Below are 22,833 nucleotides of genomic sequence, written 5' to 3'. Positions count from 1 at the left end.
CCATCGGGGCGGGCCGGCTGGACCCCACCCATGCACGAATTTGTGCACTGGGCCTCACGTCATATTACAATTGCCAACAGTATTCAGTTCAGTAATGTGCAGCTTTGTAGCCTAGGAGCAATAGGCTAGACCAAGCAGCTAAAACAGTAGCTACACAATCTAAGTTTGTGTAAAGACACTCGATGATGAAATGGCCTGATAGTGCATTTCTCAGAAAGCATCCCCACTGTTAAGTGGCGCATGAATGTATTTTTGAAAAGAAGCAAAACATTAGATATGGCTGAAGGTCTCCATATATCAGCCTATTCTTCTCTATTCCCTTTGCCTTCCGTCCTAAAAGTAACAGATTTCAGAGTTCACTCTACCTATTTCTTTACATCTTTGCTATGAATGTACTCCTAAATATCTAACATTGCTTTTCACATTATAACTTTACATAAATGGTATATGTACATATACTTCTGTAACCTGCTTTTAAATTCAATATTTTGAAATTTATCCAGTTTTATACATTTTAAAATTCATTTATTTTCAAATATTATATATATTCTGAATAATGTACATAATTTATCCATTCTTTATTTTTTATTTCAGAGAGGAAGGAAGAGGGAGAGGACAGAAACATCAATGATGAGAGAGTATCTTTGATGGGCTGCCTCCTGCATGCCCCCTACTAGGGATTGAGCCTGCAACCCGGACACTTGCCCTGGTGGGGAATTGAACTATGACCTCCTGGTTCATGGATTGACACTCAACCACTGAACCACACCGGCCAGGCAATTTATCCATTCGTATGTTAGATGCTTAGACTGCTTTTTGTTGTCATAATGCTGTAATGTATATTCTTGTATACACCTTTTTTGTTTTTTACAAATGTATCAAGAAGTGAAATTGCTGGATATGTCCATTTAAAAAAATGTTTTTATTGATTTTAGATAGAAAAGAAGGCAAAGAGAGAGAGAGGAGAGGGAGAGGAAGGGAGAGAGAAATATCGATGTGAGAGAGCCATCGATTGGTTTCCTTCCGTACACACCCTGACCAGGGATGAAACCTGCAACCTGGGCATGTGTTCTGACAGAGAATGGAACCTGCAACCTTTAGATGCATGGGATGATGCTCAACCAAGTGAGCCACACCAGCCAGGGCTAGATATGTCCATTTTTAAATCCTACCAAATATTAACAAATAGCTTTCCAAATTACTTATGTCCATTTGTAGTTCACTGGTAGTATATGACAGTTCCTATTGCTCTATATCCTTGCCAACAATTTCTGTCTATCTGTGGATCAGAAATGACTCTGTCACTTACATCTGCATCCTTGATTAACAGTTAAGCCAAGCATCTTCTCATAGGTGTTGGCCATTCAGAATCTTCCCTTAATATATCTTAAAAATATAGTTTCCTATATTTTATTTATAAAGTTTTACAATTTTATTTTTTCACTCTTAGGTCTTTTATTCATATAAAATTTAGTTTTATGTGTGGTGTGAGATAGGATATGGATAACTGCCTCAGTATCATTTAGTAAAATACCATTCTTTCTCCATTAAGATATAATATAATATGTATTAAGTTCCATTTGTTCTGAGTATGTTCCTAAGCTCTTTATCAAATTGCACTTTGAGATGTTCTGCTCTTCCATGCCTTGACCAATATTACAATAAATCTTGATTTCTACTAGATCAAGCTATATCTCATTCCATGACAAAATTATCTTACCTATTCTTGAATTTTTATTCTTTCAAATAAATTTTTAGAGGCAGCTTAGATTGCATAAAAACCCTGCTTAGAATTTTTATTAGTATGGTATTAAATTTATAGGTTTGAAAAAAATTCCAATATTACCCTATTGAGTTCTTCCATCAAGGAAGATGGCATAACTCTTTACTTTCTTAGACTTTTGATCCCCAGTTGGGGAGCATACAGGAGGAACTGATCAATTTTTCTCTTTCACATCAACACTTCTCTTTTTCTCCCGCCCCCCCTCCTCTCTCTCAAAAAAATAAAAATAGAAATAAAATTCAATAAAAATATCCTTAGGTGATTTAGGGGAGGAGGAAAGAAGATAAAGGTTATGAATGACAAAAAATTATCATGTAGAAATGAAAATTGTCACGAAAATTGAATGCAGACTAGATGATACAATAGAACTGTTCTTAATAATTTTAGGGTAAATGATTACAGTTCGTGTTTATATAGTTCTTTTTAGATGTATTTAAGGGCAAAAATTCATAATACCTGTTTTTGAGGGGGTTCATTGTGCTCATCTTTCAACTTTTCTGCAGCGTTAAATTTTTTATAATGTAAAATTGAAAAAGTGTTTTAAATGCTAACTTGCACATACCCTAAACTCACTTATATATTTGCCTCATTCTGAAGTCTTTCCTGTTCCATTTATCTATCCATTTGTTCCTTACCACAATAAATTTTCCTATCTATAATAATAAAAGCGTAATATTCTAATTACACTGGACGGCTCCGTATGGATGACTTTCCGGACAATGCCAGGGCTGAGAGGGCCGAGCCCCTTGCATGAATTTCATGCATCGGGCCTCTACTTTATAATAATTTTAATATCTGAGTGGGCCTAATCTCTGAATTCCATTTTTAGTTACTCAAGTGTCTGAGAATTTCCAAGAAACAATACATTACTGAACAGGCCCTTAAACTATATTACTCTCTTGATTTTGTGATTTGAACTTATTCTTCTAAAAAAGTTGGTTTCATTTTGCTAAAAAAAAAACCCAGTATTCAGAGTAAAAAACAATGTTCCTTCCTACACATACTTATGTATATGTGGACATTTCCATGGGCAACAAATGTGTCCTATTAATGACACTTAAAATGTCCCTGATACCTACATGTGCGAGAATATACTACTTCAAAAGTATCAAGAGCCTACATATATACATAGATACATACTTATGTTCAGCACTCACACTAAATTCTGTAAATTTGAAGGTATCTATTCCAAATGTTTGATTTGCCTACTAATTTTTCCTTGAGTTGGTGTATAAAATAGTTTCAACCTAGTATTTCATTACATGACTTTGGAAAATCAGAAGTTGGCTGTTTTGATAGATGACTAAGTTTAAAGCTTATAGTTAGAGAGTTAATAAATGAAGAAAATTTTGACCTCATACATAATAAAAAATAAGAATATACATAGAACTAATGAGTGCAAATATTAAAAATTTGCTGTTAATTATGGGGGACGAAATCATAGATGTCTGTTTTATCTTTGCACTTTAAAAAATTTCTCCAAAAAAGTACAAATAAATGTATACTAATTAGAAATCAATTAGTAGCCATTTCATACATACTAATGCAATATAATCTTAAAAAAAGAAATCATATTATCAACATTTGCCTTCAACAGAGAACTAGTAATCTAATCCCAGAAGTTTTTGCACCTAAGATTATTAATTTTCCTCTTTTTGTATTGTATCTACTTTATAGTAAAACTTTTACACTATATATACTTTACCAATTAAAATGTAAATTTTCGCCGAAACCGGTTTGGCTCAATGGATAGAGCGTCGGCCTGTGGACTCAAGGGTCCCGGGTTCGATTCCGGTCAAGGGCATGTACCTGGGTTGCGGGCACATCCCCAGTGGGAGATGTGCAGGAGGCAGCTGATCGATGTTTCTCTCTCATCGATGTTTCTGACTCTCTACCTTTCTCCCTTCCTGTCTGTAAAAAATCAATAAAATATATTTTTTTAAAAAAATGTAAATTTTCGTTGGCTTAGTGCCATGTAAAAAGGCCAATTAAAAAGCAGTTCCTAATTTCACAACTAGATATACTCAGATGTATTAAAAACCTAACCCAGAGAGTCAAAATGACACCGATCCTTTTATCTTCCAAATGAATTTCCAAATGATAAATGTAACACATTTTTAAAAAATAATGTAAGCCATATCTTAAGAAAAATATTTATTGATAAATAAGTATACAGTATAGTTTAGTTTGTGTTTTAAAAATTACAAAAGAAATGAATTTGCTTGAAATAACAGATATTCTCTTTAAATAAACAATTGACTTTCTTACCTTGCTGCATCTGTGGATGTGTTGTGTAACTTGAAGGATGGGAATATGGCATGTATCCTGCAGGGCTTTGTGGGGCATATGGACTAGGCACTGGGCTATTTTGTTGTGGCATAAATCTGTTCCCAGAGCTTGTCTGTGGTGGCACAAACCGGCTAAAACCCAAAATCCAAATAAACAATATAAGGAAATAAAATAAACATGCTATTTCTTGAAATTTCACTGTCACATAATTTTCCAAACTCTAATCTGTCTAAAATACAACCTATGCAAACAGAAAAAATTTGAAAAATAGTCAGATATACAAAAATCATTCACAAATCATAATCCAGGAGTTACAATAAATAGTTTGAAAAAATTGAGATAATTCATTTATATTACTTGCATAAAAATATCCATCTGTTTAAGGTATATAAAGCCATGCTGCCCAAGTTCAACTCTATAAATTTTCTTATTTATCTAAAACACATTGGTTACTTTAACACATTATTTTGTCTGAATGAAATCATGTTACTAAAATGATAGCCACTTCAATCAGTATAGTACAGCATTTCCACATATAACATTATAAGGCAAATGTTCATATAGGTTAATATTTAAGACTAAGCATTTTAATTTCTTAACTATATACAATTCACCATCACCTAAATGTATGTATACACTGTATATTCACAAGCATATTCAACATAGAAAACATTATATAAATTACCTGGAGGGGCTATGTGAGATAGTGGTTTGTTGATAATTGGAAGATGCAGGACTACTGTGCATGGAATTCTGAGAAAGTTTATATTGAGACATCATCATTCCTAAACAACATACACAAAGATGGTAAACATATTATTTTCTTCTAGAAATAGCCTTTAAATGATTTAAATCAGTTGTTCTTTCAAAAACATAAACTTTTACTATATAATTAATCTAAGAACAGATTAAATTAAAAAATTTTTACTTGCTTAAAGTCCCATCATTTAGCCTTAGAATTTGAAAAGAACTAGCCAGTTTGGTTTGGCAGATAGAGCGCCGGCCTATGGACTGCAAGGTCCCAGGTTCAATTCCAGGCAAGGACACATACTTGGGTTGTGGGCTTAATCCTCAATGTGAGGCGTGCATGAGGCAGCCAATCAATGATTCTCTCTCATCATTGATGTTTATATCTCTCTCTCCCTCTCCCTTTCTCTCTGAAATCAATAAAAACTAACAAACAAAAAAAACTAATGATATGAAATTTAAAAAAAGAAAAGAAAAAAGAGTCACCCTAACCCCTGATCAAATACTACACACTTTCTTCTACAATAGGTCTTAGGGTGGTTTTCTATTAAATGGATTACTTTATTATATACATCTCCCATCCTGAGGAGCTTAATTTCACAACACTATTTGTTTCATTATGATTCAGATGTAGGTTTTTAAAAATTTGTTTAAATTATTATTTTTTTATTATAGACCTAGGTTTTTTAAAGTATTTTATTTAGGGGTCCAAAGTTTTAGCTGCTGCGATCCATCTGAAAATCTTTTGATGCAGAGCAGAATGATCCTATTATTTCTTCCACAATAGTTCTTTGCCACATATTAAGGATTAAATAAATATTTGATTAATGAGAGAAAATGTAGGGTTAGCTTTCAGATTCTCAAATTGTTTTTCAAGCTAGACACTGTTCCTTCAATTGTTACACAAATGTCACTTTGTTATATAGGAGATAAGAAAAACTCCGTTATTTAGACATTTGATAATCAAAGATAAAATCTATCATTAACCCTGAACTTTCTTATGATATGCATACCCTATCTTTTTGGAAGCTTCGAACATCACATTATATTCCCCAATTTCATTTCCTGCTTTTGACGTGAAAAGTGCCTTTCACCAGAAACACTGAAACAGAAGCTATGTGTTCATTTGCCAGGAATACCACAGAAGGGATTCTAGCCTAAGACAGTGGTTGAGTGAAATGAGGGCTCAAAATCACCTCAAAGTCTACCAGTAATACTAAAGTGTTTTCCTTTGTTTATAGGCTAAATTCCAACTTTTGAGCTTTCTCTTCCAATTCAAATTCAATACTAAATCATATGTCCCATAGCTTAATAATAAATCTGGCAATATTCGTGAATATGATTAACCAATTAAGTAGGTTAAATCTTCTTGAGTTGTCTAAACTATTGCCTTCTGACTATTTTAGTCTCAAGAGCCATGCAAGTATTTGGGCTTGACAAATTCCATAAGCTACAGACTGGAACAATGCTCCTAACTCAAAGTGCACCTAGACTACATAAAAATTGTACCTCTGTTGGACATAATATTTTTATGACATTTATAATGTTTATTATAAATAGGTTTTTCCTTAATAATAACTTGTCATAAACCCATTTTTTCATTGCTAAGAAATGGAAATATAAAACCAAATACTACATAGCCATAAATGTAATCACCATCAACAATGAAACTAATACCTGGTATAATTATTTATACATGTACTGCATGTTGAAAAGCTCTGCAAATATTTTTATTGTTTGATTAATGAAAAGACTTCTTTCATACCAAGTATACAATTTTCGAAAACAAATTCCTAAAGCTCTTAGATTCAGTAAACTAATCCATTCTGAAATTATCTAACAAAGTACACTTTAAACTTGGTCTAATTTTCAAGAAATTTAGTTGTATATTAAACTGTAAGAATATTAACATCCATTTAGCTTCTTGGCTGGATTCAAGGTATAAATACAGCATTCACAGGTAACAGGCTAGCTTGTTAAAGGAGACACTTCAATTTAAGCATTACATGTTAAACAAGTTCTGATATGGATCCATAAAAAAATATACTCAAAAATTCAATTATTATGAACCTCACCACTTTGTACATATTTGTTCTGCATACTTTTCTCCCTGAAAACGTTAGGACTCCTTGCCAGGACGGCCTGCAACAAGACTGGTATGTCGCCTTCTGGATCATCACTGCCAAGATTATCTTTCAACTCTCTAGCATTGAAAAAATAAATACCAAAAATTAAAACAGGATTGGTTAAGAATTTCCTATTCTACATTAGTTAGATAGCAATTCACGAATGAAATTCAGAAAAGACTGAGACAAAAATCAAGAAAAACAAATCACACAAGTATGTCTAACAATTTGATGGATTTTTGAAGATGCTATTCCTGAAAGAAACAGAATGATAAAAAATGACAAAGGAAGGTTCTTTAGGACATTTTTTTCCTTCCATTTTAAACAGAAAAAAAAAAAAAAAGCCCCAAACATACTTTATGAAACTGTGAGTTTAAGGATTTTCACATCACTTTCAAAGCAGAGAACAGTCTATTCTAAACTATTCAAAATAGCCCTGGCCGAAGGTTAAGCGTAATCCCTTGAACCAAAAGGTTGCTGGTTTGATTCCCAGCCAGGGCACATGCCCAGGTTGCACATGCCCAGGTTGCCCAGGTCCCGAATCAGGGTGCATAGGGGGGAGAGCAATCGATTGGTGTTTCTCTCTCCCTCCCTTCCTCTCTTTCTAAGATATCAATGAAAACATAAAATAAGTAAATAAACTATTCAAAATAAAAATAAGGTATAGAAGTGACAATTATGTACAGAAGTTGGAATTTGGGGTTGGAATAGATTTTCTCCATAACATCTGAATATGAATCAGTCATTTTGAGAATGTCTTCTGAATTAAATACTATTGCTACATCAATTAAAACAAGACCCAGAGATTATGTAATTTTTTCATCTTATATTGTTTTCTCAAAGTCATGAGAAAGAAAAAACCCCAAAGCAAGTGATTAAGCATATTCACAATTTTCAATAAACCTGAAAGTGAGTAACAAATTAAACTCATAACTATGTAAGATAAATACACTTAGTATTTTAAATTTTACATTCTGCATGTCACTGTTCCACTCATTAAATCTAACAAAAAAGATTTATAAAGATGGTGTCCAATGATTAGATTCAACAAATTTCTAAGCGCAATCTTAAAGTAGCTTTCCATAAAATAAATTATTACTATGTTTATACTGTTTCCCTTTATCTCTTAAAATATTTGGTGAAAAATGTTTAGTATGTACAGGTATAACAAATGATGTAGTATTTAGACATTGCTAAATTTCTTGAGTGCCAAATTCACATTTAGTATTTCACCTCAGCGCTATCAGTTTTAAACTGGCCCTAAGTATGTACTGCATCTACTAGTAATGGCAGAGACCTTTCCACTATTGTGTGCTTTATCCTCATTTCTCAAAATAATGAATCTTTAAATCTAAAAATAAAAATTAAAAAAATTAAAGGATGGAAAGATACAAGTATCACTGTGCAGTGGGAAAAGGATGAGGTTTAACTTTTTATACACTTTTGCGTTGTTAAGATATAAGTACGTACTGCTTTTGCAATAAAAAGGAAAAATTTAACACGTATTCTTATGTGCAAAATTGCCTATATAAGTATAGATTTTAAGTTTATATCATTTTTAATAGTCTATTGTGTAAAAACACACACCTTTGTTCAGATTGTACAATAATCCTTGGGAAAATTAGTCCCGAATTCTGTAGTAGCCTTCCATGGAGTTAGTCTTGAGTTCTTCTTATACTTCCCATGAAAAACATGTAAGCCTACTCCAAATAAAGCTAGCAGTACTGTACCTAGTAATTGGGAATTCTAACCACTCTAACAATAACAAGAAAAAGGGAGATACCTTCAAGAGCAACTTTAGACTTCTGCACAGATCCATCTTGACTGATATCTCAAGATTATTACAAAGTATTGAAAAGATCTTTATAGAAGTAAATGGGTCATAACTACTGTCTCAAAGTAACTATGGCCTACTTAAATCTCATTAATATCTCATCACAGAGGCTATATTCTCACTTGGATATTTTATATTTTAACAATAAACTATATATCTAATTTTTTTAAATAAAAAGCCAAAACCAGGATTACTGATTCTCTTATTAAGAACAAAACTTTTCACTTTATTTTAGATTGTACTTACATGTGATCTGTTGATACCTGGTTGAGGGTATGGACAAGCTGTGAAACCAAATTATCATCCCTACAGGCCAAAAGGCAATTCACCTCTTCTGCTATTCGTGCATTAAAAAGAAGGCTCTTTGTAGTTGTAGCAGGTAAAGGGGATGGAAGAGGCAGCTGGTTCAGGACTATTTGGAATAAAATCAGATTATTAGAAATTGAGTTACTGAAATAAGTCATTTTAGTGCTTATATATATTTTGGAATTAAAAATGTTATAAATATCAACATGACATTTTTTTCAATGTGAGTATTATTAAAGACATGCCTCCTTTCCCTCAGCAAACCCCAATTAACTCTACATAACTCCTAAAACATCACTTGGGAAAATATAAATTATACTACTCACTGAGAATAAAACTTAGCTCCTTTATATTTGCATTGATTTTTCCTACCTTAAATTTTTATTAACTTACTAAATAAATAAATAGACAAAAGGTAAGGTTAAAACTAAGTAACGTCAAAAAACTGAGAATCTCATTTATTTTTGCCTTATAAGATTTATCAGAATCACTAGTACTCTCACATAAAGAAACCAAACAACAAAACCTTACTCTTCACCAGATAGACAAGTAACATGCTTTTTAACTGCTTAAGTAAATACAAACATAAATGTTCACTTTAGCAGAACATTCATAGAACAGGACTCTGGAGGTAGAAGAATATCTAAGGTTTTTTGCTTTAAGTTATAAATTCCTAAATAGTTCTCTCTTCTCTTCACTCTATTCTAAACAGCAAACAAAAGAACATAGATGGTTTACAGTACTTTGTTTTTGGCTTAATTTCTAAGCACCTACATAGTATAGCAATCATGCTGCTCAGGTCCAATCGGTACTAACAAGATTTTTATTAATAAAAACCCAGGAAACAAATTATGTCTTGCTGAGATAATGGGGAGGACAAATAAAAAGAAATCCCTGGTAGTATGTTTGATTCTGCACTCAAGCAGATTGTATGAGTTTATGCCTTACCTATAACAAAGTTATAAACTAAACCGTTTTAAAAGTTTTCTTAGCTGAGTTATCCTAAACCCACCTACTACTTGTTACTTCAGACCTCATCAACTAGCCTGCTACTTTCCTAACCTCAAAGCTGTACTCTGTTCTCTCTCTTACCCCTGCTAAATCCAGCTGGAAATTAACAGAAAAATATTATTTGGGGAATACTGAACACAGATAAAAACATTTCTTGAAGTAATTTTCTCTTAGCTCCTTTATTATAAAGCCCTAAACCTTGCATAAAGTTACACAAAGAAAAGTATGTCAACTTCTCACCTTCTATCCTTCTTTCTCATATAATTTTTTTCTCTTCATTTATTCAGGTAAGATGACATAGGGACTAATATTGTGGGTAACTTTTTGCACCATTACCCAGGGACAAAGAATTAGAGTTGCCCACCAAAAGAGTAAGTCCCTAAAAAATGTTACACTACGTAAATCTCAAAAGAATGACAATGTTCTTTTAAATTTAACTGTTCAGAGTAAAATAGGCAGTTGATATCTATGACAAACTCCAACAGATGGATACTGAGCATGATACCCAAAATAACCATCACTAAAAACTAGGTTGTTGGGCTATCCAATTTTCTTTGAAGGGCAGTTTTAGTTACCATTTCTCTAAGTGCTTTTTAAAAAATCTGTATCAGTTCTTATATGCAAACCAATGCTTCATTTTTTATTTTTCTTAATGCTTGGTCTCACCAAAGAAGCACATAGTACCACTTCCTAATGGGTCCTTAGGATGAAACACAAAGTAAGATCTTACCTACTAGCAGCTGACTACACTAGTTTCGTTACTTTCATATGTATGCCAACAAATCAAAGGAAATAATGATGTTTATCATTCAAAATCTAAAACCTTAAAAAAAATTCTTTTGTTACAAATAATTTTTGGTGTAGTCCCTCTAAAAATCATTGTTAACACAGAACAGAATATAAATTAGATAATTTAACCAAACTTACGGTCTGTGAGACTTGCAATCCCCGCAAGAGTAGTGATGGGGACATGGGGCATATCCCCATTCATCCTGAAGTTCTGGAATGGTGTTGTCGATAAAAACACTTAGTTCAGGTGCCAGCTGTCATTACTTCCCATTTCCCAAACACTAAAATGAAAAGGATACAATTATTTGTAATATGCCAAATATATTACTTTTAGGGAAATGCTTATAAAATATAAATTTCTCTGTTTTTCTTGTTTGTTCAACCTATGTAACCACAGCCATAGTTCATGTACTATGTTAGGCACTGCAAAGTGCTTTGCATATATTAACTTATTTAATCCTCCCAACAAACATATAAGGTGGGCACTATTATTTTCTGCATTTTACTGAGAAAATTTACAGGGAATTTTAACTAATTTGTGGAGCAAAGATTAGAATGCAAGCAATCTGTCTCAAGAGTCTCTGTTACCAGCAGACTGTATTACTAGACAAGGATACTAAATTTTGACAAGCGCTATAATTCCTTTGCACATTATTAACATTAAAATCTAGCTTCAACTCACCTTACTAGCTATGTTTCTCACTATTTTCCTTCATAAACCATCCTCTCCAATCAAGCTGATAAAATTATCTTGAATCCACCTTGTGTTTCCTCATTGTTATTTGATAATATATCTCCCTACCTAGATAGTCCATTTATACTTGAGTCCAATTCTTTTAATTCTTTAAGATCCATGGCAAGTTCCCACTATTTCATGAAACCCCATACAAATTCAGCCAAAACCCATTCTACCTCAAGCTATTCCGAATTTACATTTATTGCCCAGCATTCTTTATAAAAAATTATATATTCCTTTGTGATATTTTGTTGAAACATGTCTGTTTCATTCCAGTATAATTACCTAATGCTCATGTACTTATCTTCCTATCACTGCATGCTTCTTATCAATCAATCAATCAATCAATCACATAATATATAAACACAGTGCCCTGACTGGTTTGGCTCAGTGGATAGAGCGTCGGCCTGCGGACTGGGGGGTCCCGGGTTCGATTCTGGTCAAGGGCATGTACCTTGGTTGCAGGCACATACCCAGTGGGGGGTGTGCAGGAGGCAGCTGGTCGATGTTTCTCTCTCATCGATGTTTCTAACTCTCTGTCCCTCTCCCTTCCTCTCTGTGAAAAATCAATAGAATATATTTAAAATATATATATATAAACACAGGCAGGACAAAGAAAGACATGTGTTGTTAACATTTTAATATTCTTATTCAATGACTTAGTTGACAAATATTGTTTTTATTATAATATTACTATGTGTGTGTATAGACATTTTATAAAATTCCTGAACACCCTTTCCATTATTCTGTTCAATGACCCCCAATTTTTCTCATCTTAATTTAAACATGTGGTTTTTGGAACGTTTATCTTTCCTTTAACAATATTTGTGTGAAAACTTTCTTTTTGAAGTATATAAGACATTTTAATAAGTGCACATTTATCAAAGACATTCCTTAAATAGATACATTAAACTTGTAAGCAAATAGAGGTATACTCTACATCAACTAAGACATAGTGCTAAACTGGAAAGCTGAATAGTAATTTTCAGTTTAAAGATTTCCTTTTTTTAGGGGGTTGTCAACTTCAGAACAGTGAAATAACACTGCTAACTACTTTTACTCTTACATCTTACTTTGCAAGTAAGTTTTTCTTTTTTTAAGTAGAGGTATACAGGTAGTTAAAATTAAGAATTTTCTTTATCCTCAAACACTTTTATTATAAATATAAGATAAACTGACAAAAGCTCACAAAACATCTATGTGTTGTTTAACAGAGTTACAAAGTAAGCATCCACAGAACCACCATCCATAAGGCAACCTAGTTCCTTCTAGAGTGGAACAGCCACCCAGTCCTTTTGGTAATCATTTCTTTTTTCCCTTTGTAATTTAATGACCTTTATAAACACACTAGGGGCCTAGTGCATGAAGATTCATGCACTTGGGGTGGGTCCCTCAGCCTGACCTGCACCCTCTCCAATCTGGGAGCCCTCAGGGGAGCCCTCTCCAATCCGGGAGTTTCTGTCCGTCTTTGCAATCATATGAGCGAACTGTCTGAGATCCCCAACCCAGTTTGGTTTGTTCCTCACAGAATAATAGAGGCTTTTTTCCCCCTTTGCTTCATTGGTGGAGATTTCCTGGAAGTTTTAGGATATCTTCCCTTTAATTTCCTAGACACTCTTCCGCTCTGCTCTCTGCCTGGTGCCTGTGTATGCAAATTCACCTGCCATCTTTGTTGGGTTAATTTGTCTACTCACTCCTGATTGGCTGGTGAGCATAGCGAAGGGATGATCAATTTACATGTTTCTTTTATTATATAGGATTTTTTCCCTAGTAGCAGGCCAAGGAAAAAACACTGCTTTCCTTTGGTGAATGACTGATACAAAATTTGCTAGTAGAAGCCCACTGAAAAGAAATGGCAAAGGAAATAGTATAGAAAAGAATCCTTGGCTATCCAATATTTGTCCTTTTGTTTCACTGTGGACTTTAGTGTTGGAAGTTATTAATTTGACTCTTTAATCATCACTAAAAAAATATTTTTAAAATTACATATTTAGCAAAAAAAAAAAAAGCAAACAGAAAGAAATCAGAATGTAAAGCCTGACAGAGGTCACAAAAACACAATGAATTTTTTCTAAGTAAGGCCAATAAGAAAGTTTCGATTTGTGCTTAGTAATTGATGGGGGTGGGGGGATGTAGTGAGAAAATTATGTACAGAACAGCATGAAAAACACCTTGTTGCCACACATGACTCGCTGTTGTACATATAAACTGTCATAATCAAGCAGTTAAGTAACAAGTGACCATGTTTAATTATTTAATTGGGAGAATAGGCACACATAAAAAAACATATTGAAGAGAGTTCTATTGTGGGCTACCCAACTTTATTCTGTTTTCCTAAATCCCAGGTAACATAAAGCAGACCCAACCCAAGGCTGGAATTTTTATATTAAAAATGATTTACATAATTAGTTACCACATATGAATTACAAGATTAATAATAAACCTAAACACAAGATTGTGCTTTTCATAGTGATATGATGCATCTGAATACTCAAATGTCAACTCAAAACTGGAAGTGAGGGAGGAAGGGAAAAAACAATTCTTGTTTTATTTAAAAAATGCATTAAGTATGGTTGTCAGTCATAGCGACCGGTCATTCCACTGTCATTCTGCCGTTCAGTCAATTTACATATTAAGCTTTTATTATATAGGATAATCAGTTTTCTTCTTTGTTCTTAGTAAATATTTCATGCATTTTTATACAAACGAACTTTAACAAAAGTTCCCATTACTTAAAAAGGTCCCAGCTGATTACTAGTTAAATTGATTTGCAAAAGCCTACAGAGTGATTATATGATGTCTAATCATAACAAAATATACAAAAATACAAGCTGCATCAGGAAAAAATAATCCTGAGCCTTGGAATTCGATTTAAATTAAAATCTTTTCTACGGAGAGGTCATTCAGGATATTTCCACGTGCTGCTATGAATTATTTGGGTTCCTATTACATCTCCCACACAAAATATTTTCTCACCTTCTTTTCCACTGCAGAAGAAACAGCTCATCTCCAACCCTTAATAAAGGTTGAGACTATATCTTATACCATGAGACCATTTCCTATGCAATGGTATTAGAAATGCAAAATCAGTGAAAATTTTCTTTCTTTCTAAGTGAGGGTTAGATCTTAAAGAACTATAACATTTATATACAGACTTAAATTCTGACCATAAATAACATATTTGATGATACATAACTGAATCTGAGATATGAGGAAAACACTTCTTTGTAAAATTACTGAATAGTCCACAAGAGGGCACACTTTCAACTAATGTAAAATTTTTAAATTTTTTTTTTTTTTTTACTGGTCTATTAAAGATTGGCCAGATTCTTCTGAATTGTGTTATTCAACACCAATAGAAAACAACAGATCCTGAGTTTGTAATTTTTAAAAATATGTATTTTTACTGCTTTCAGACAGGAAGGGAGAGAATCACTGACCGGCTGCCTCCTGCACACCCCACACTGGGGATTGAGCCTGCAAACCGGGGCACGTGCCCTGACCGGGAATCAAACCGTGACCTCCTGATTCATAGGTCGACGCTCAATCACTGAGCCACTCCAGCCAGGCTGTCATTTTTGTTGTTTAAACATAGACAGACAAACTTTTTTGGGGGATACATATAAAATATAAGAAAAGCCTGGATACACCAAGACTTCTATGTTAATATTAAATTATAAAAGTATGTGGAATAGTCTCATCTCATCAGTTGATTCTGTTAGCTATTTGAAATTTGGCTGCCCTAAAAATCTTCTCAAGAAACTCTGGCTACTATTAATTTTTGACCCTCATCATGTAACTGTCCCTAGAAACAATGAATTCTTCAAAACCACTAGGTTGGAGAACAAAGACAATATGTTTCAGATAGTATAGGAAATCTTTCAGTTCAACAGGTTAAGATTATAATTAAAGTACTTAAAAGAGCAATTGAGAAAGAGTACACACAGAAGATATTTTTAAAAAATCATAATCTCTTATGCATAATCTGTATTACTGATCCCTTTTCTGCTTTAATCCACCAAAAATATCATTCCAGCAAATCTCTTCTCTCCTGCATAATCAATTTTCCCTCTTAATGGAGCATTCCAATCGGCATATAAACATCTACATGCTGATAACTCACCTAATCAATCAATCTCTCTCTCTCTCTCTCTCTCTCTCTCTCTCTCTCTCTCACACACACACACACACACACACACACACACACACAAAATCAAAAACTTTACGCCCTGATGCTATATCCCCCATCAACAATCGCTTAATTTTTCTACTTCCTTTCACAGCAAAATTGCTTCAGTTGTCTATATTTACCTTTAATTCTACTTTCTTTTGAAACTACACTCTATGTGTTTTTATGCTCATTTCACTAGATGTCTTGCCATGGTTAGTAATGGCATCTATATTTGCTGAATGCCAATGTACAAGCCTCAGTTCTCATCTGATCTGACCTAGCATTCAACACAGTTTATCACCCTCTCTTGTTTAAACAATTCCAGAACCACATATTCTCCTAGTGTTTTTCTCATACAACACTGGCCACTCCTGAATCCTATTTAGGATCTTTCTCAACTTCCTGTCCTCACTCTGTCACTGATCTCATTCAACCTCGTGATGTTAACATAGCACCTATGTGATGATGACTCAAAAATCTGTATTCCCTACTTTCACTTCTCCCCTGTACACTAGACTTCTATATCCAACTGTCTACTTAACATCTTTACTTTGATATCCCAGAGGCTGGCAATCTTCCTGTTGACTTTTAAAAGAATGAATTATAAGCTTTAGATAAAAATTCTGTATTAGATATGTATTTTGCAAATATTTTATCCTAGTCTTTTGCTTGTCCTTTCATTTTCTTAATATCTTTTGAAATTTTGATAAAGTTTAATTATCAATTTGTTCTTTTATGATGGTGGTGGGGTCTAAAGAAACTTTCTAGTGTGAAGAAATTGTTCTATATCATAAAGTGATACTAGTTACATAAGTGTACTCATTTGCCAAACTTGTAAAGCTAAACTTTGTTTTTTTCATCATATGTAAATATTACCAAACTCCCAAAAAACTGTAAAAGTACAATGATTATAATTAAGCAGTGGTTGGAGAGTGGGTGCAGGCATAGTGAAATAAAAACAACAGCATGTTGATTACTGTTAAAGCTGGGACATGGGCATGAAACATTCATTATACTCTTCTGTTTACTTTGCACGTACTTAAAACTTTCCATAATAAAGTTGTGGGTTTTTTTAGAAATAAGGGAACTTTTTAAATTGGGTGCAAAATATTGTCTCATCCTAAGATCAGCATTAATTAAAACTTTCTTTTTTTCAGATCTATTCCTGCTAACCATATAACCATATGCTATGGACTGAACGTTCCACGATCCTCTTCCCCCAATTCGAATGTTGAAACCTAATCTCAAATGTGATGGTATCTGGAGGTGGAGCCTTTAGTAGGTGACTAGGTCACAAGACTGGAACCCTCATGAATGGGATTAATGACCGCATAAGAGAGACTCCAGAGAACTCCCTTGCCCCTTCCACGATGTGAACACACAGTAAGACAGAGGTCAATCTATGAACCAGGAAGTGGATTCTCAAAGCACTAAATCTGGTGGCATCCTGACCTTAGACTTCCCAGCCTTCAGAACTGTGACAAATAAATTTCTGTTGTTTATATGCTAACCAATCTACTGTGTTCTGTTATAGCAGCCCAAATAAATTAAGACACTATGTTTTCCTTAGGCTCTATTTCTGTAATTGGTTAAAAACCCACAAAAGAATTTAAAAGAACCAAATATCATCCTTAAATAATATGGCTAATGAATGTGAAAGAAAATATTGGGATAGCTTTTCAGGGAAGATAAACTTTTCATAAGTCAATTTAAACCAATAATTTAAACCAACAGCTCCTTACAAAGGAGCTAAATTTCAAAATCATGTTTAAGTAGTTCAATTTAAAGGGAAAGAAGTAATAAAGAGTCCAGTCAGCGTGGCTCAAAAGTTAAGCATGACCTGTGAACCAGGAGGTCATGGTTCAATTCCCGGTCAGGACACACGCTCAGGCTGCAGGCTCAATCCCCAGTGTGGTGTGTGCAGGAGGCAGCCGATCAGTGATTCTCTCTCATCATTGATGTTTCTTTCTCTCTCTCCCTCTTCTTTCCTCTCTGAGGAAATATATTAAAAAAAAAGAATAGAGAAAAGTGATTTCTGATTCATATTATTGATAATAACCTTTTTATAACTTAAACTGAACCCCAGCACTATGCCATTTTATAGGATATAAGTATATAAATTAGTGATATAGATTAGAATGTATATTTTTCTAAATTAATAAGCTCATGTTCGACGAACAAATCATAAAATACAGGTTTCATAACATCAAATGCCATGTCCTTTCTGTATATAGAATTTAAAAAATTAGTTACTTAAATTCTGTCATTATCAGTCCATCTTTCAGTAGGACGCATTGGTTTTCAAATTTTAAGTAGGGTTTCTGATTAACAATGATCACAATTACACAAAATTAAACTTTCTATGAAACAAAGATTATTAAAGAGAAAATGTAACAGCAACTACTACAGCCTGAGGTAGAAGGTAAATGAAAATACAGAATCAAATGACTGTGTGCTATAATAAATCTCCAAGATAATGCTATTAAACAGCAAAAGCACCTGAACTCTTAAATTAAACCTTAAATTCTGTTTTATTTTGTTTCTTTGTTCAGAAAGTCGTGGTTTTCTGTGACCAGAATATATAATAGCTAATTAATTTTAAAAGTACCTAAAAGAAATGCTTAAGGATATAAACTTTATTTTATGTTATAGGGGACTTTTATTATTGTTTAAGAAATCTAAGTAAAATTGGAGGGATGCAGAAAAGAAGTACATAAAAAGAAAGGTTTCTCAAATAATGTTTTAACACAATTAACTATCTATCTATATAAAAGCCTAAGTGACCGTCGCAACAGAAACAACCAAACGAACGACTGAACAGGCTGCATGGGGCGACCAGGAAGGTTTAGTGAGCGGAGATCAAATGAGTGAGCAGCTGGCTGCATGGGGCGACCAGGCCGGCAGGGGGGTTAGTGACGGACGACCAAACGACTGAGCAGCAGGCTGCGTGGGGGCAACCAGGCCAGCAGGGGGTGCAGTTGGGGGTGATCAGGCTGGCAGGCAGAGGCAGTTGGGGTTATCAGGCTGGCGGGGGGGGGGGGGGGGGGGCGTAAACCCGCAGTTGGGGTCCCGGATTGGAGAGGGTGCAGGCTGGGCTGATGGGGCCCTCCCCGCCCCCCCCCCCCCCCATGCACGAATTTCGTGCACCGGGCCTCTAGTTACATATAAACACAGAAGCAAACTAGACCTAAGATGGAAATTAAACACTTTCAATTTCAACCAGAATATTGAATTGCCTGGAACTGATGAAGCAGTTTAGCTTATCCTTTACAGTATCTGATAATATTAAGTATGCTTATCACTGGGTGATGAAATTTGTAAGTGACTAATTTCCTTTTCCTTGCTTATCTATTTCCTGATTTTTTTAAAAAAAGTAAATCTTGCCGAAACCGGTTTGGCTCAGTGGATAGAGCGTCGGCCTAAGGACTGGGAGGTCCTGGATTCGATTCCGGTCAAGGGCATGTACCTGGGTTGCGGGCATATCCACAGTGGGAGATGTGCAGGAGGCAGCTGATCGATGATTCTCTCTCATCGATGTTTCTAACTCTCTATCTCTCTCCCTTCCTCTCTGTAACAAATCAATAAAATATATTTAAAAAAAAAAAAAGTAAATCTTTATGTATTCACCATTATACACCTAGCAGCTAACACCTAGAATAGACCCAGATAGAGAGTGTTGAGTATACAGTGGTTAAAAACAAACACACACACACACACACTCAGACATGGCAATATTCTCATGGAGTGTAGACAGTCCAGCAGGAGTGATATTATGAACAATCACCATGCAACATATAATTATATATTATGATAAATTTGAGCCTATCTAATAAAGAGGGAATATGCTAACTGACCCTCACACCATCGCAAAGATGGCGGCACCCACAGCCAATAAGGAGGGAATATGCTAACTGACTGCCCAACCCTCAAAGATGGCAGCGCCCACAGCCATAAGATGGTGGTGCCCAGTTTCCTCAGCCCCGCTGGTAGGCACATGGCAAGGCCCAGCCACTCTGTGTGCCTGCCTCCGGAGACCCCCAGTTCCCTCAGCCCCCAGCTTCCCAGGGCCGGCCTGAGGTGCAGGGAAGCCTCGGATGGTGGCTGCCCAGCCGCCCAGGACCGCCCGAGGCTCAGGTAACCAGGGCCGGCTGAGGCTTGCGCTGCTGGTTGTGGCAGCAGCAGAGGTGTGATAGGGTGTTGCCTTCCCCTGATCACCGATCGCCTCCCAACCCTGAGGGCTCCTGGACTGTGAGAGGGGGCAGGCCGGGCTGAAGGACCACCCCACTCCCCTATCCAGTGCATGAATTTTCACGCACCAGGCCTTTAGTAACAATAATAACAAGGGATGATGCTTAGCACCTAATATATGCCTGAAACTGTTCTAAAGAATTACATAATTTCATATTAATTTATATTTTGTTCCTTTAATTTATATTTACACATTTTAATTCACTTAAACCGTATCCTATTAACAGGTACTACTATTATCTTCATTTTTAGATAAAAATGGAGGCATATAAAAGTTAAGTAACTTGCCGAGACCGGTTTGGCTCAGTGGATAGAGCGTCGGCCTGCGGACTAAAGGGTCCCAGGTTCGATTCCGGTCAAGGGCATGTACCTGGGTTGTGGGCACATCCCCAGTGGGAGATGTGCAGGAGGCAGCTGATCGATGTTTCTCTCTCATCGATGTTTCTCTCTCATCGATGTTTCTAACTCTCTATCTCTCTTCCTTCCTCTCTGTAAAAAATCAATAAAATATATATTAAAAAAAAAAAAAAAGTTAAGTAACTTGCCCAAGGTCTGATTCCAGACTTCCCGCTCTTAACATTCTGAAGTCCTTGCTATTTTCTAAATGAAAAGAAAAGGGCAATTTGGGAGAGAAAAAAGAAATGACAACTAAGTTTATGTTGGGGGTGGGGGGGATGCAGTCACAAAATGCCTCATTAGGAAAATCATATGAGCCAGAGTTAGGCAAAAGGGGGAGAAGAAATGGGGGTAAAGTAAGTAGTATTTCAAGTCCTTAAAGAAGGACACAACCTAGCACAAAGTAACAGATTACATGACTGGCACATAATGATGGACTGATACAAGCTTAAGGAGAAAAAGTACATACAAGTTAGGACATAATTAATAAGATGAAAAACAGAGAATCAAGAGAAAAAAAGCATGTGAAAGCATGGGTCCCAAAATAATAGACGCACGTGAAAGGAATTTATGATGTCCATAATCACACATCACAGTTGAAAATATCTTAGGAATAATAATTTAAAAAATCTTAGGACTAAAACAGTTAGACTTTCTTATGTTACAGACAAGAAAACCAAGACCTAGAGATGTCACATATCTTGAATGAGGTCACAGAATCAATTATCAGCGAATTCTTGATTCAACATTCTTCAAGTTCTGTTCTTGTACTATTTATTCAACAAACATTTATTGAGTACCTATAATGTGCAATGCATTGTTGTGGCTAGAGATATAGCAGTGCACAAAACAGAGGACAATCCCTGTGCCCTCACAGAACTTAGATCAATTAAAGTGATACAGTTTTCCATATGAAAAGGTGCTTCACTTCATCAGTCTATAGGGAAAAGCAAATTACAACCACAGTGAGATACCACTACATTAAAATTAAAAATACTAGCCATTTCAGCTGCTGGAATGACAGCACGGTAAACTACAAGAACTGTCACATAATGTTGGTAGAGTATTCAAAATTGGTACAACCATTTTGGATAACTGATATTATCTGCTAAAGGAGATTACCTGCAATTTATCTCCTAGGTCAGTGATGGCGAACCTTTTGAGCTCGGCATGTCAGCATTTTGAAAAACCCTAACTTAACTCTGGTGCTGTGTCACATATAAAAATTTTTTGATATTTGCAACCATAGTAAAACAAAGATTTATATTTTTGATATTTATTTTATATATTTAAATGCCATTTAACAAAGAAAAATCAAAAAAATCAAAAAAATGAGTTCGCGTGTCACCTCTGACATGCGTGCATAGGTTCGCCATCACTGTCCTAGGTATATATCCAGTAGACAACCTAGTGGCTTAAAACAAGTCTCTCAGCATCCTCCAATCAGTGGGCCAGGCTGGACATACTGGTCTCTTCAAGATGGTAGAGGCACAAAAGTGCAAATCCAATTCTGCAAATGCTTCTCAAGCATTTGGCTATGCCATACCCATTAATTCTAATGGTCAAAGGATACAGGGAGGGAAAAAAACTGGGGCTATCAATGCAACTTATTACACCCACTTAACCCAAGGTTTCTGGAAATGGAAGCAGGCTTTATTTTTAAATATATTTTTTATTGATTTCAGAGAAGAAAGGAGAGAGAGAGAGAGAGAAAAAGAGAGAGAGAGAACATCAGTGATAAGAGAAAAATCATTGATTGGCTGCCTCCTGCATGTCCCACAATGGGGATCAAGCCCACAACCCAGGCATGTGTCCTGACTGGGAACCAAAATGTGACCTCCTGATTCCTAGGTTGATGCTCAACCACTGAGCCATGCCAGCCGAGCAGGCATTTTAACAAGCCTATAGGTGATTCTGATGCAATGCCGAAGTTTGAAAACCACGGGACTCCACAGATTGCTGGGCTTAGTGGTTAGATGTCAGCCCTAGAACCAAAGGGTCCTGGGTTCAATTCCAATCATGACTCTTCAATGGCACTACAAACTCTTACAGTACTGATGTGTCAATATGTCTGACATTCAATAATCATTTCCCTCGAAGTATCAGCACCTCAAATAACATTTCTAAAATGAAAATCACCTCCTATAACCTTAAAATTTCTATCACTGTTCCCATTCATTAGTAATCCAAACTTGCAGCCTATGAATATTTTTTACATCTGTTATCATCTATAGCAGTTATTTCCAATCTTTTTCATCTCATGGCACATATAAAGTAATTACTAAAATTCTATGGCACAAAAGTATATATATATACACACACATATATATGTATATGTATATGTATATATGCTAATCTGACAAAAAATAGGTATGACTTTGATACATTCACGCTAGA

General features: G+C 35.0%; 1 protein-coding gene across 5 annotated transcripts in view; it reads right to left on the bottom strand.

Moving 5' to 3' along the window:
- The window catches only part of NIPBL (NIPBL cohesin loading factor), a 181,763-nt gene that overhangs the window by 100,217 nt on the left and 58,713 nt on the right, over positions 1–22,833 (bottom strand). For 3 of the 5 annotated variants that reach the window (XM_036308338.1, XM_036308342.1, XM_036308341.1), the window contains exons 2-6: positions 11,024–11,166; positions 9,026–9,191; positions 6,895–7,022; positions 4,758–4,857; positions 4,052–4,203 (exon numbers count right to left, since the gene is read on the bottom strand). In XM_036308338.1, coding sequence (XP_036164231.1) covers positions 4,052–4,203; positions 4,758–4,857; positions 6,895–7,022; positions 9,026–9,191; positions 11,024–11,087 — 610 coding nt within the window. In that variant the 5' untranslated portion in view covers positions 11,088–11,166. Of the gene's footprint in view, positions 1–4,051; positions 4,204–4,757; positions 4,858–6,894; positions 7,023–9,025; positions 9,192–11,023; positions 11,167–14,597; positions 14,678–22,833 lie in introns of those variants that run through there. The other 2 variants (XM_036308339.1, XM_036308340.1) reach the window with 2 other exon arrangements.

This window comes from Myotis myotis, unplaced genomic scaffold (genome assembly GCF_014108235.1).
Source record: "Myotis myotis isolate mMyoMyo1 unplaced genomic scaffold, mMyoMyo1.p scaffold_m19_p_5, whole genome shotgun sequence".
In the NCBI taxonomy this organism is placed as follows: Eukaryota; Metazoa; Chordata; class Mammalia; order Chiroptera; family Vespertilionidae; genus Myotis; species Myotis myotis.
This window is presented reverse-complemented; position numbering and strand designations above follow the sequence as displayed.